The sequence below is a fragment of the Erythrolamprus reginae genome, chromosome 1 (genome assembly GCF_031021105.1).
Source record: "Erythrolamprus reginae isolate rEryReg1 chromosome 1, rEryReg1.hap1, whole genome shotgun sequence".
NCBI lineage: Eukaryota > Metazoa > Chordata > Lepidosauria > Squamata > Dipsadidae > Erythrolamprus > Erythrolamprus reginae.
In genome coordinates, this window is record NC_091950.1 from 226,988,509 (window position 1) to 227,002,564 (window position 14,056).

The 14,056-nt window shown below is 37.8% G+C and overlaps 1 protein-coding gene across 1 annotated transcript; it reads left to right on the forward strand.

The window, feature by feature from the left end:
• The first annotated feature begins 2,642 nt into the window (after positions 1-2,642).
• On the forward strand, positions 2,643-7,646 carry KCNRG (potassium channel regulator). Its single transcript, XM_070737927.1, has 2 exons — positions 2,643-3,379; positions 6,618-7,646. The coding sequence occupies exons 1-2, from the start codon at positions 2,805-2,807 to the stop codon at positions 6,868-6,870; spliced, it is 828 nt and encodes a 275-aa protein (XP_070594028.1). The 5' UTR covers positions 2,643-2,804; the 3' UTR covers positions 6,871-7,646.
• Positions 7,647-14,056: the final 6,410 nt, after the last annotated feature.

Sequence of the window (14,056 nt, forward strand, 5' to 3'; positions counted from 1 at the left end):
ATTTTTACTTTATCCCTCTGGAGACATTCTGTGATTAATCCCCCCATTATTTCCCCAAGATCCTCATCTTTCTGTTACATTTTGGAATATGAGGTAAAAGGAGGCTCGGTCCAATTTGAAGTGGATTAATTAATTTTCCAGATATTTTTTTGATTGTTTCATTTTTAAAAAATCTAATTTTTTATCCCTTTTTTTCAGCTTTTAATTCCACCACTTATATTTTCCATACATTTTTTTGTATTGCTTGTTGGATCGAGCCTACTTTATTGTCTAAATTTTCTATATATTCTATATCCGTTCTCAGTTTTGCATGACCCTTTGTTATAGTTTCCTAGAATTTTAACATTGTTTCATGTATTATTTGAAGAGTTGATTGCACCCATTTGTAGAATCAGGTTTATGTTTGTTTTCTCCATGGGTAGAATCTCTTCTATTGTTTTCTGAGATCCAGGTGAAGTTGCTATCCCCGTCTGGATTTCTATTGTCTTTTTTCCTGTTCTCAATGTTGTGGTGGTGGTAGTCATCATTTATTTTAGGACTCTTGTCTTGTTGTTCTAGTATTTAATATATTCTTTCCCAAATTACCATTTACTACTTTTCCCCACTCTGATAATTTCTTTTTAGTTTCCAACCTTTTTTCCTCACAATATGTTATTCTATCTATATGCTTCATTGGGTTAGTCTAGAAATATACCATATACATTCTATAGCTAAAGGAAACCCTTAATTATATTAGTTATATTAATTAATTAACTTAATCAGCTAAATCAATTCTAATGAGTAAATTTCTTATCTTAATATTTTAAATGTTTATATTCTAATACTTTAATACAGTTAATATATAAAGATAAAGATAAAGATAGTGTTATAAATAAAGTTAATAGTTAATGTTGAAGAAAGCTAAATATATCCACTATTCTCCATTTGTAATAAGGTAGTCAATTTGATGCTTATATTTTGGCAACTCTGTTTAAGCCTTTTACCTTTTCAAACGTCCAATATTTGTATTGGAAGTCTTTATATTATCACTTTCTGAGTCACTACCACCTCTAATCACTTAAGTCCAGTGTTTTTTCTCTACCGTTACGAAAGGGTATTTCTGGCGTTTTCATTTTCAATCTTAGTCTCATGCATATGCACTAGGAAATAACTATTGTAAAGCGTGGACCTTCTCATTGCACCATATTTTTTTATTGCACTACCATCCTCATTGTCTGGAAGTTGAGTGATGGCAACTGAACTTTCTTTCTTGTTGGTTCAAACCCACAAGAAAGGAAGTTCAGGTGCCATCACACAAATGCAGTTGTCATAATTTCCATAAAACTACCTGGATGGTTGAGCATCTTTATTGATACAATAACATTCTCATTGTCTCACTATAAATACAGTACATGTGTTGCTGGATCCCGCTGCTTTAAGGGTATTGAATAATATGTATATTTTAATTTCCCAAACCACTACATTGCATGTTGCATAGTATCATATTTAGGTTTTACTTACATCCTCTGTTACTGTAATAAACAATTTGTGCTTCAGTGAAAGAATGTCTAACAAACCCTTTTATAAATAACATTTGTGGGAAATTGATGAGATAAATTTCTTACACTGTATCTCAATTTGGTTTTTTTCTTTTCTTTTAAGAACAAAGTAGATTACAATTTTTTTCTTTTACAACAAAGTAGATAATTCAGAGGTCTGGATTAATGAGCTTTATAGTTGAGTGGAATATGAACCTTCATCTCAATTATGTCAGGGTTCCAAATAGCATCGAAAACTAAATCAGAGTCTGAGGCAAAGTATTCCTCAAAGTTCAAATTTTTTAGCAGAACCATGTTGCCACATCTGGGAGAAACTCAAATCTGAAATCCCAGGGGTTTCTCACCCAGTTGAAAGTTTAAGGCCTTGTCTCCACACCCCCAAGTTCATCACGTTAACCAATCTTCATCTGACAACTTGGCAGAAATTCCCATCTCCTTCAGTGCAGGTGCAGGAGTGCAAAGATAAAGGATGACCTTGACAACTAGAAGGAATTTGTTATGGCTACATGTAGACATCCCTCATGCAATTATCCCTCCCAAATTCTCACAGCAAAGAATACATGTTAAAATAGCATAAAGTGGCAGATCAAAGACCTCAACTAAAATAACTTTGCACAAATTAGATGTTAATATCTTTAATCACAATAATATATTGCTGCCTAAACTAGCTAGGAAAAGGATTGTGCATAAATGCAGTGTGCACACCAAGATGAGTCTGTATACTGTAGCACTTATACTGTAGTTCAACTGTTGAAATACATAGTGCCAAATTATTATTTTTTATATTTAATAATATATCTTTTGCCAAATTGATTTAAGTTCAGAATTGAAGTTGAATCACTGAATCTGAATTGAACATCCAAGTCAAATCTTTGTCTTAATGGATAATAAATGGATACTTCTAACTATCTTCCAGTTTATAGCTTTTACCCTTAACCATTACACCAAGGTTACACCAAAATAAATTCCTTTTTTCCTCAAGAGGAAAATAAACATTGTAGACTGGCAAATCTCTAGCAACTTCCTGAAATGCCAGTTGTGAAGCTTCTGCTGTCTTTTTAAACAGTTTAGTTACAAAGTGGCCAGGAGACCAATCCAGTAAACAAGGCAATGTGTACATACAGTATGTTGTTTTTGTTGCTGGGCAATACCTATGCTACTGTAAGTATAAGCAGAAATTGATTTAGGGGAGGGATTTTTTTTGCCTAATTTTGTATAATATTGGGATATATCGGCTGACAACTCAATTTTCCTGTGAAGAAGAGGATGAGTAATCAAGATGTAATTGTTTTAAATGTGGGTGGGCTTAAATTTACCACAAGACCTTCCACGCTACGAAGGTTCCCTGAGTCAAGATTGGCAAGAATGTTGAATGGCAATGACCCTGAATTTAAGTTGCTAAATGGCCAGTATTTTGTGGACCGTGATGGAGTTCTGTTCAGCTATATTATGGATAGCTTAAGAACACTCCAGCTTGCCCTACCTAGTGACTTCTCAGACTACAAGAGATTGCAGAGAGAAGCTGACTTCTATGAACTTTATTCTCTGGCTGATATCCTACATCAGGAAAATTTGCTGAAACCCAAACCAGAGATCTTAGAAATCCGATTCTTGCTCCAGGAAATGCAGGGCTTTTTCCGCATATTTGGTTCCTGCAGCATTACTATTGATGAGCTGGCTGACCGGATCACAACCTTTGCAGAAAATTTTGAAGGAATGAGCTGGAAAAGTTGCCGTGTCCCTTCTCAGCAGTCATTGTCTCCCCTTTCTTTGGAGAGGCCTTCTCATCATGATCTTGTCTTCCAGTGTGGCATCACCTACAGTGATCAATCTGTTGCAAGGTATTTTTGAAATTATTTCTGTATGTCACCATAGAAATATTTGATATATTCATAGTTCTCAATGGAACAGGTAGAGTTACGTAGAAGTATGTCTATGAAGATTCTCAATCATCCAGGTCATGGTTGTCCAAAAACGCTTTTTCAAGAGGCAACTGGACTTTCTGCTTTTTATTTGAAGTTGTTTTGCTTCTCATCCAAGAAGCTTCTTCAGCTCTTTCCATTCCCCATCATCCTGTCAGAGCTAAAGAATTCTCTAGGACAGTCTTTCTCAACCTTGGCCGTTTGAAGATGTGCGGACTTTAACTCCCAAAATTCTCCAGCCAGCAACGCTGGCTGGGGAATTCTGGGAGTTGAAGTCCGCACATCTTCAAACGACCAAGGGTGAGAAACACTGCTCTAGGATGAGAAGTAAAACATCTTAAAAAAAACCCGGAAGTCCGTTTGCCTCTTGAAAAAAACCCAGAAGTCTGTTTGCCTATTTGGGACATTAAATGGAAGTAGTTAATACAAATACAGTAGTTGAACTTAACATTAGTTGTTGATAACCTAGATACTGCTCTGGGATAAATGGGTGAAAGATGGGTTACCACACTTATATTACAAACCACTTCATGAACATAAGAGAGAATACAGTACTATATAACATGATGGCAGAAAACCATGAAGAGCTTGAAATGAATTATTATTTACATTGAAGAATATCATATAAACTAACAAAATTAGTCATCCCAAAGTAGGTTAAAATTAGCAAGTTGAATAAGACTTCTTTAAATATAATTATATTTTTCATATCTCCTGATCTTATTATGAAACTCTAAAGCCTGTTGGGAAAAATTCAAAACCAAGGATCTGTCACTAAGAATACCTTTGTTGTCAGAATCGAAAACAAAAATAATGTCAGAAGAATGCAGAGTTTATTACCAATCACCTTGGACAAAAAGGCATTCCCAGCTACAGTAGTTCTAAGTAATTATGGGCTGCATATTTCAGCTATTACCATCAAGAATTATATCAAGTAAAGAACTGTGCATATTATCAAATGCAATGATTTATTTCTTTCAGAAAAGCTACTGCATTGTATAGCTGAAAATAGCTCCAAGTAAAACAAAATGGTACTGTGGTCTTGAAAAGACAGATTCATGAATGACAGTCACTATTACATATATGAATGAAATGGTTAACCTCTTACTGAAAGGAATCAAACATAACCTGAGATCCCAGCTGAGTCAATGGATTCAAGAAGCATATTTGCAAGATGGAGGGAAAGGAACATGTTCTATAGTGAAAATCCAAGCAATTTTAAAAACATATTCTGTGAATTTCTAAAGTTTGAAATTCCCAAATCCTTACTTTTATTTATTTTATTTTATTTTCAAATTTAAAAAAACCTATTTGAAGTTCTTCAAAAGTAGTAGAGGTTTTCTAATATGATATTGGAACTTAAAGCTCAGGACAAATGTTTGTTATCAGCTCTTGTTCTCCTTTTACAACTGAGAACATAGCAATTCATTCCCAAGAGATAAATTATTTGCTTTTCGAGTACCCCTAAAGCCACATCACAAAGAAGCTTTGCTCTATTTGTGAAATCAGTGTAAAAATTGAAGAATTAGTATACCGGTACTTCTAGAGATAGAGAAAAGGGGGGAAAAGTTTTTGATAACACAGTCTTGAGGTGATCCTTGTCAGGAGCAGCAGGAGAAGAAAGAGTACAAACTTTAATCCTAGATGTGAAAAAGAAGTTCTGCTCATGTTGTTGTGTGAAATAATTTCATTTCCATCATTTTTTTTCCTATTTGAAAAATATGCAAAATGTTTCTGTATGGTTATGGTCATGTTGACCGTGTTATGAAGTTAGTATATTAATCAAATTGTCTGTACTTCTCTAATAACACTGATATAATAGTTATATTTCTGTGAACAAATTTGATAATAGCATACAGCTATCACTGTTTTGCCCTTCCGCTCATATGAGCAGGTAAGCAAATCAATAAATTTGCTTAGCATTCTGAGCAGCATCTACAAAACAACTACTGTACTTGCCAGGTTAACTTTAAATAAGTTATTCATACAGAAAGAATATGAAAGAAAAAAGAAATGTTGTCATATATAAAGATGTTGTTCTTTAGATAGATAATACCGGAAAAAGGAATTAAATAGGTCTGCCACAGCAGAATTTATCAAAAGCTGCATTCAGATGGGGTGGGGAGTATGACAGGCAATGGTGAGGCAAACAGTGCAGCTAAAAGTAAATGGGGATGTTATCTCTCATAAACAGGCTCTAGACTAGAGGAGGAAATATGACTTACAAAAGATATAGTACTGTGTTTTGAATGAGGGTTTCAAAATTAGGAGCTGGGGACTCTATATGTGCAAATTCCCCATCACTGATGGATAAAATGCCAATATATCCATTGTTATTTCTTTTTGACTATATTATCATCTAAATCATTGTGATCATAAACACTAATATGCTGTAAGGTCCCTGTGACTAGAAGTCTCAATGCGAGATATTAGATTAGAACTTGGCCTGTTTTAAAACACTTGCTAAAGTATATAATGGGTTTTGTACATATCATCCAATTAAAAGAAATATTATACAAATGTAAATCAAGCTGGTTCTGCTTTTCAAGATACTGTATATTCTTTAGCTATTCAAATTGTTAGGCTCTTCTAAACTGATTTCTTTATGAAACTATACAGAAAAGCAATAGCAAACCTCAGTACTATTTCAAATGGAAAATGAAACTAGTAACTCTTCAAACTCAGCTATAAAATTTTAGCAAAGTGTCAGTGATTCTAATATAAACATTTTATGGAAGAACTTCTGGCACTTGCTTTTCAGAAGCCCAACAAAATCCTGCACCTTTCACAATTTCAAAACCCCCACTTTTATTAGTTCAGGACATTGAAGTTAATTTGTCTTTTAGTGCACTTAAATCTTCTGTCAATCTTTAAAGTCTATTTCTTTAGCTTGAACTCATGGCATATATTATTTTGGTGATATAGATCTGCAAATGTTTTTGCAAGTTCTCCACACACACACCTCAATTTGGGATTTCTTAGAGGGCTCATAAAAAGTATCTCACCTTGCTTAATTTTTCAGTACTAGCCAAGGTCAAGTAGATGCTGTGTACCTGGGCTTGAAAAAATTCACTGTTCAAAAGTTTAATAAAATGTATGTGCATTGAAAATACTTAATAAATTAATACTAACATATCTTTCTCTTTTCCTTCTACAGATATGTTTCCATAAAACCTGATAACAGAAAGCTGTTTAATGGAGCTAATGTTCTTGGATTACTGATTGATATCTTACTCAAAGATGGATTTCGTTTATTAAATTCTAGGACTATTTCTGCTGAGGAAAAAATTGAATGTTATTGTTTTGAAAGAATGAGATCACCAGAGGTCTTTACCATCAATATCACACAAATGAAAAGAGCTAATACTATGCAACCATCAAAACAAATCCAGACGAGCAGGTCCAAATGATACAATATTCTAAGAAAGAGTGTATAAACTATAAAGTTTAAAGTTATATGTCATCCTGTATAGCCATATAAATGTGATAAATAAATAAGCAATTATAATTGAAAAAGAGCAAAATTCTTGTTTGAGCTTAGAATATTTATTAGATTTTTGTTACTGAAATGAAAATTAAGATAAATTTAGAGATAGATGATCATTGGCCCAGCTCCAGCCATTACAGCTAATGATTGTTCACAGGCTCTTCAGTTCTGTTGTAAAGAATTCAAGCAATTCCCTTTTTCTTCATGTATCAACTTATTTTTCCACAGGGTGTATTTGATTTACCTCAAGTTGATTTGAATAATGATTTAAATCACTAGTAAAAAGGCTTGATTTAAATCAACTTGATTTAAATCATAATTTTCAAAGAGCAACTGTCATCTCTGTCCTGCAGCGGCTCCTCCTCTGACCAGCTGTTGATTCACTGACCGTCCCATTCACTTTAATGGGATGGCTGGTAATGTGGCAGTGACACAACAAGGTGAGGGATGTGGCAAGCAGCAGGTGAGTGAATGCCCTCTAATAGGCGCTGCCATGATGGATCCGAAATGACAAGTGCTCTTTAATATTAGTTTTATAAGCTGCTTAGAAGGTTTCACTTTCATTTTGACTGCTTGCACTTCCTCCTCACACTTAGAATCTGGTGACACAAATGCATTTCTCTTAAATCAATCATACAGTTTGTAGTGTACGTAGATTTGCAAAGCAATGGGATAAATAAATAAATAAATATTCTTGAACTTTGTTTTATAATTTATCTCATGGTTACTTGAAATTGTGCGAATGCATCAATGCAGTGAGTTTGGATTAATTGAATGAATTTACCAAAAAAATTGCAGAATATACAGCCTCAATGTCTATACCTAAGCTCTATTTCATGCTGAATAAACGAAATTATTAATGTATCTTAAATAGAAAACTATCTTTAGATAGATTTTTATTCCAAAAGCAATTTATTTTAAAAAAAAATTTTAAATTTATTTTTTATTTTTTTATTCATTCATTCATTCATTCATTCATTCATTCATTCATTCATTTATTAGATTTGTATTCTGTCCTTCTCCGAAGACTCGGGGCGGCTCACAAGACACAATATAAGCAATACAGCAACAAATCTAATTAATTAAAGATTTACAAACTAAAATCCCAATATATTAAAATCAATCAGCCAATTCATTCACAACCACTCATCAGATTTAGTAAACCGGGGGTGGGTGGGGGGTTTGATCTAATTGCCCTATGCCTGGCAACATAAATGAGTCTTAAGACTCTTGTGAAAGGCAAGGAGGGTGGGGGCAGTGCAAATATCTGGAGGGAGCTGATTCCAGAGGGCCGGGGCTGCCACAGAGTAGGTTCTTCCCCTAGACCCCGCCAGACGACATTGTCTGGCTGATGGGATCCAGAGAAAGCCAACTCTGTGGGACCTAACCGGTCGCTGGGATTCATGCAGTAGAAGGCGGTCCCGTAAGTAATCTGGTCCGATGCCACGTAGGGCTTTATAGGTCATCACCAACACTTTGAATTGTGTCTGGAAACCAATCAGCAACCAATGCAGTCTGCCAAGTGTTGGAGACACATGGGTATATCTGGGAAGACACATGACTGCTCACACAGCTGCATTCTGCACAATTTAAAGTTTCTGAATACTCTTCAGAGGTAGCCCCATGTAGAGAGCATTGCAGTAGTTGAACCTCAAGGTGATAACGGCATGAGTGACTGTGAGCAGAGACTCCCTGTCCAGATAGGGTCGCACCAGGCAAACCTGAGCAAATGCCCCCTCGCCACAGCTGAAAGATGGTGTTCTAACATCAGCTGTGGGTCAAGCAGGACACCCAAGTTGTGGACCCTCTCTGAGGGGGTCAATAATTCCCCCCTGTCCCAGGGTAATTGACGAACAGATGGGATTGTCTTTGGGAGGCAAAACCCACAGCTACTCTGTCTTGTTGGGGTTAAGTTTGAGTCTGATAAAAATAGGGGGAAAAATCCAATTTAAATTTAAAAATTCCAATTTAAAAAAATCATTGATTTTTATCCACTCTTTTTTTCCAATAGTTATCATCATTTGTTACTCATGAAAGCAGTCTTTGGTAGGATGTTGTGATATTGACTTTGAAGATTTATTGATATTGACATTTTTATTTATTATTCCCCCTCCCCACATGTATTTTCTGTTCTCTTTGGTTCTGCTTGGAATGGTTGCAATATTGTACTTCATTTTTTTTCAATTTAAGTACAGTAGTGTAACAATGGAATCCATAATAACATTTCTAAAAATTTTGATCAGGTTCAAAAGATCAGGTCCATATATCAGGTTCAATTAAACTGATATACTGCTTAAAGTCTCTGTATAGGAATCTTATTCACTAATGTTTGGCAGGTGCTTAGACTTAGATATAGGTCAACGACACTCTCAAGTGGAATTGGAATGAATTCTGCTGTGTCAACCTTGGGGCTTTAGGCCGAACCCCCTTTTCACTCCACCCCCAGGTTCTACTATCTCTTCTCCTACAATTCCTATTATAATCAAGGTCATGCTATAGCTGCCATATCTTGGGTGGAGCTTGTCTCACGATTTAGCCATCTAACATTTTGATAAACTATATTTTTAAAAATAGTGTAAATGTATTTATTACCTGCTATTAAACTATATAGAGATAATAAGACATATCATTTATAATTTCCATAGAGGATACATTGACACTGTAAAATATTTTTAAAATGACTAATTGATACCTACACAAATTAAGCAGAAATGCATTTGAATTATCTTACAAGTTATATGAAAACAGTGGGGGCTGTTTTCAGGCTATTTTGGGGACTGGAAAACAACCAGAAAAATGGCCAATAAGAGATATGAAGTGCATATAACCAACCTTTAAGAGACAACATGGAAAAATGTTTAACAGGGAGGAAAAGAAAGAGGAGAGAGCTGGAGATAATGAGAAAACGAAGTCTCCCGAAAGCTAAGGTGAGGAAATATGACAAAGGGTATGTAGCACTTGGCTTCACTGTGCCTATGGATGGAGACAAGGAAAGACCGGTATGTTTACTGTGTCTAAAAATGTTGGCAGCAGACAGCATGAAGTCAAATAAATTACACCCCAACCACACTGATAAGCTGCTTGAGGATTTTCAGCAAAAACGTGCTGAATATTGCAAACAATCGCCCCAGTGGAGAGTTGGGGGGCGTGAAATATTCATTTCTTCCTGGTGAGGGGGGGCATAACAGAAAATAATTGAGAAACACTGGTTAGATTCATAGAATGCATCAAAGAAGTACTGACAACTTATTATTATTATTAATAATAGAGTTGAAAGGGACCGTTAGGTCATCGAGTCCAACCCCCTGCCTGAGCAGGAAACCCTACAGCACCCCAGCCAAATGGAAGTCCAATCTCCTCTTGAAGGTGTCCAGAGTTGGGGAGTTCACCACCTCCCCTGGCAGACAGTTCCATTGGTTGATCGCTCTGACCGTCAGGAAGTTCTTCCTTATTTCCAGGTTGAATCTCTCCTTGGTCAGCTTCCAACCATTGTTCCTCGTCCGGCTCTCTGGTGCCCTGGGGAATAAAGAGACCCCCTCCTCACCGTGGCAACCCCTCAAGTATCTGTAAACTGCTATCATGTCCCCTCTAGACTTTCTTTTTTCTAGGCTGTCCATGCCCAGTTCTCTCAATCTCTCTTCGTAAGTCTTGGTTTCGAGTCCCCTAATCATTTTGGTTGCTCTTTTTTGCACCTTCTCCAGAGTTTCGATGTCTTTTTTGTAGTGAGGTGACCAGAATTGGATGCAGTACTCCAGGTGGGGTCTGACCAGGGCATAGTAGAGTGGTATTAGTACTTCCCTGGTCTTGGAGCATATTCCTCTGTTGATGCAGCTTAGGATTGAGTTGGCTTTTTTGGCTGCTGCTGCACATTGCTGACATGTTTAGTTGATTGTCCACCAAGACTCCAAGATCTCTTTCGCAGTCACTACTGCTGAGTGGGGTATCTCCCAGGCTATATGTATGTCTAGGGTTCTTTTTGCCGAGGTGGAGGACTCTGCATTTGTCGGTGTTGAACCTCATTTTGTTGGTATGGGCTCACTGTGATAGTCTGTCTAGGTCTTCTTGTACTCTGAGCCTGTCCTCAAGGGTGTTGGCTACCCCCGCCAGCTTGGTGTCATCTGCAAATTTTATTAGTTCCCCTTTTATTCCCTCGTCCAGGTCGTTGATGAAGATGTTAAAGAGTACAGGACCCAGGACAGAGCCCTGTGGTACTCCACTGTCTACTTTTTTCCATGTGGATTTGGTGCCGTTGAGGACAACTCGTTGGGTGCGGTTGGTCAGCCAACTGTTTATCCATCTACATGTGTAGTAATCTACTCCATTTTTTTCTAGTTTGTGGATTAGGAGATTGTGGTCGACTTTATCGAAAGCCTTACTGAAGTCCAAGTATATGAGGTCCACTGAGTTGCGTTGGTCAACTGACTTGGTTATGGTGTTGAAAAATGATATGAGATTGGTTTGGCATGATTTGTTTCTGATGAATCCGTGCTGGCTATTGGATATGATCTTGTTTGTTTCTAGGAAGTGGGTAAGTTGTTTTTTGATTATTTTCTCCAGTATTTTTCCAGGTATAGAGGTCAGACTGATTGGTCTGTAGTTACCTGGGTCGGTCTTTTTGCCTTTTTTGTGGATGGGAACTACGTCAGCTCGCTTCCAGTCTTCCGGTAGGTCTCCAGTGATCCAGGGTATTTGGTAGATGAGGAGGAGTGGTTCCGCTATGGTGTCTGCCAATTCTTTTAGGACTTTGGGGTGAAGTCCGTCTGGCCCTGGTGATTTGTATTCGTTGAGTTCCCTCAGGTAGTCCCTCACTGTGCTGTTGTCTATGTTGAGTTCGGTTCTGGGGCAGTTTGTTGCAGTTAAATTGCAGATTGGTTGGAGGGAGGTTCCCTTTTGTGTGAAGACTGTTGCAAAGTAGGCGTTGAGTAGCTGTGCTTGGTTATTGCTGTCTGTGATTTCTCTACCCTCTTCGTTTTTTAGTGTGACGATTGTTTCTTTGATTTTCTTCTTATTGTTGATGTATTGGAAGAATCTTTTTTTGTTGTCTTTGACTTCTGCTACAAGGTGTTGTTCATATTGTGCCTTTGCTGTTTTTATTTTTTGTTTGCAGGAACTGGCTGTTTGCTGATATTCCGCTTTGGTTATGAGTCCTTCTTTCCATTGTTTGTACTTAGCTTTTTTTCCTTTTATGTCATCTGCGAGGGCTTTATTTAGCCATGCAGGTTTAGTTTTGGTTTTCCTGTTTTTCCTTTTCATGGGGATTGCATTGTTTTGGGCGTCTATGATGCTGTTTTTTAGGATCACCCAGGCTTCCTGAGTGGTTTTTCCTTCTAAGAGTTCGTTCCAGGGGCATTGTTCAAGGTTTGCTCTGAGCTTCTTAAAGTCCGCTTTTCTGAAGTCTGGGACTGTAGTGGTGTTGGGTATAGTAGCTAGTGATTGCACTATGTTGAATTTGAGGATGACGTGGTCGCTCTCTCCCAGTTTCCCTTCTTCTTCTGTTCCCTCTATTGTTTCTTCCCTGTTTGTTAGTATTAGGTCTAATATAGCATTCCCTCTGGTTCCTGTTTCAACTTTTTGGGTTAGAAAGTTGTCAGCTAGACTGGAAAGAAATTTGGCAGACTTTCCGCTTGGTGCTGAGTTAGTTTTCCAGTTGATGTCTGGGTAGTTGAAGTCCCCCATTATTGTCGTGCTGTGTTTGTTGCATATGTCTGTTAGTTGGCATGTGAAGAGGTCGTCCATTGTGTCTGTTTGATTGGGTGGTCTGTAGTATACTCCAATTGTGGTGTTGCTCTTTTTTCCTTTTATGTTGACCCATATGATTTCTAGGGGGTTATCATCTTTGGTTGGATGTAGTTCTGTGGCAGTGTAGTGGTCTTTGATGTATAGTGCAACACCTCCTCCTTTCTTGTTTGACCTATTCTTCTTGAAGAGGTTGTAACCCATTATCTATGTGTTCCAGGCGTGTGTTTCGTCCCACCAGGTTTCTGTGATTCCAATTAGATCATATTGGCCCTCGTGTATTAATAATTCAAGTTCGTCCTGTTTGTTTCCCAAGCTTTGTGCGTTCGTGTACAGGCATTTTAGATGTTTGTGTTTGTTTGCAGGTAGAAATTTTTTAATCTCAGGTTTGTTTGTAGGCTTGTCCCGTTCCCCTTCCTTGTTTTGTTCAGTGTTTTGTCGTATAGTTTGGTCACCCTCCCCTCTCAGAGCTAGTTTAAAGCCCTCCTGATGAGTTGGGCTAGTCGGTTGCCTAGGAGGTTCTTCCCCGCTCTAGTGAGGTGTAGCCCGTCGCTTGCTAGAAGCCCTTCTTGGAGATAGTGCAGGCCATGGTCGAGGAAGCCGAAGTTCTTATGGCGACACCATCCTTTAAGCCAGTGATTTATCTGCGGGATTTTGCGTTCTCTGGCGGGGTGTCGTCCTCTAGTGGGGAGGATGGAGGAAAAAACAACCCGAGCACCTGTTTTTCTGATTGTGTTGCCCAAGTGGTCATAGTCTTTCATAATTTGGTTTATGTCTTTCCCTGTGTCGTTGATTCCCGCATGAATCACCAATAGTGGGTAGTAGTCCGTGGGTTTGAGTATTTTGGTGAGGTTTTCAGTTATGTCAGAGATTTTAGCTCCAGGGAGGCAGCACACCTCTCTAGATTGGTTGTCTGGTCTGCAGATGGGAGGCTCAGTTCCCCTGAGGATTGAGTCTCCAATTACCAGTACTCTCCTTTTCTTTTTGGCTGGCTTGGGGTGAGGGAGGTTAGCTTCTGTTGTTGAGGCTTTTGGTGGAGTTGTGTTGTGCTTGGTTCTTGGTGGTTCTTTGTCAGATGTTTGCTTGTTCCGAGAGTACTGAATATTTGTTGCTTGTAGGCAGTGGGGTTGGGAGGAGGAGGGTTGGAGTTGGTGGAGGCTTGTTTTTTCATTTTAGGGTGATGTGTGTCCAGCTATTTACTGCTTCTGGGGCGTGGATTCGGCTTAGTTCCTCTGGGGTGTTGGTTTTGTTGGGAGTCTGATGGATTTTCTCGTTGTGATGTTGGTGCTTCAGGGTTGTTAGGTTTTTCTCTAGGTTTTTGATTTTTTCCTCAAGTAGCTGGATGAGTTTGCATTTGTTGCAGGTAAAGTTTT

Bases quoted from the DNA above. Each gene is read 5' to 3' on its own strand.
- KCNRG (XM_070737927.1), top strand. From the start codon at position 2,805: ATGAGTAATCAAGATGTAATTGTTTTAAATGTGGGTGGGCTTAAATTT. The intron at 3,380-6,617 runs GTATTTTTGAAA...TTCCTTCTACAG, and splicing joins AGTGATCAATCTGTTGCAAG to ATATGTTTCCATAAAACCTG.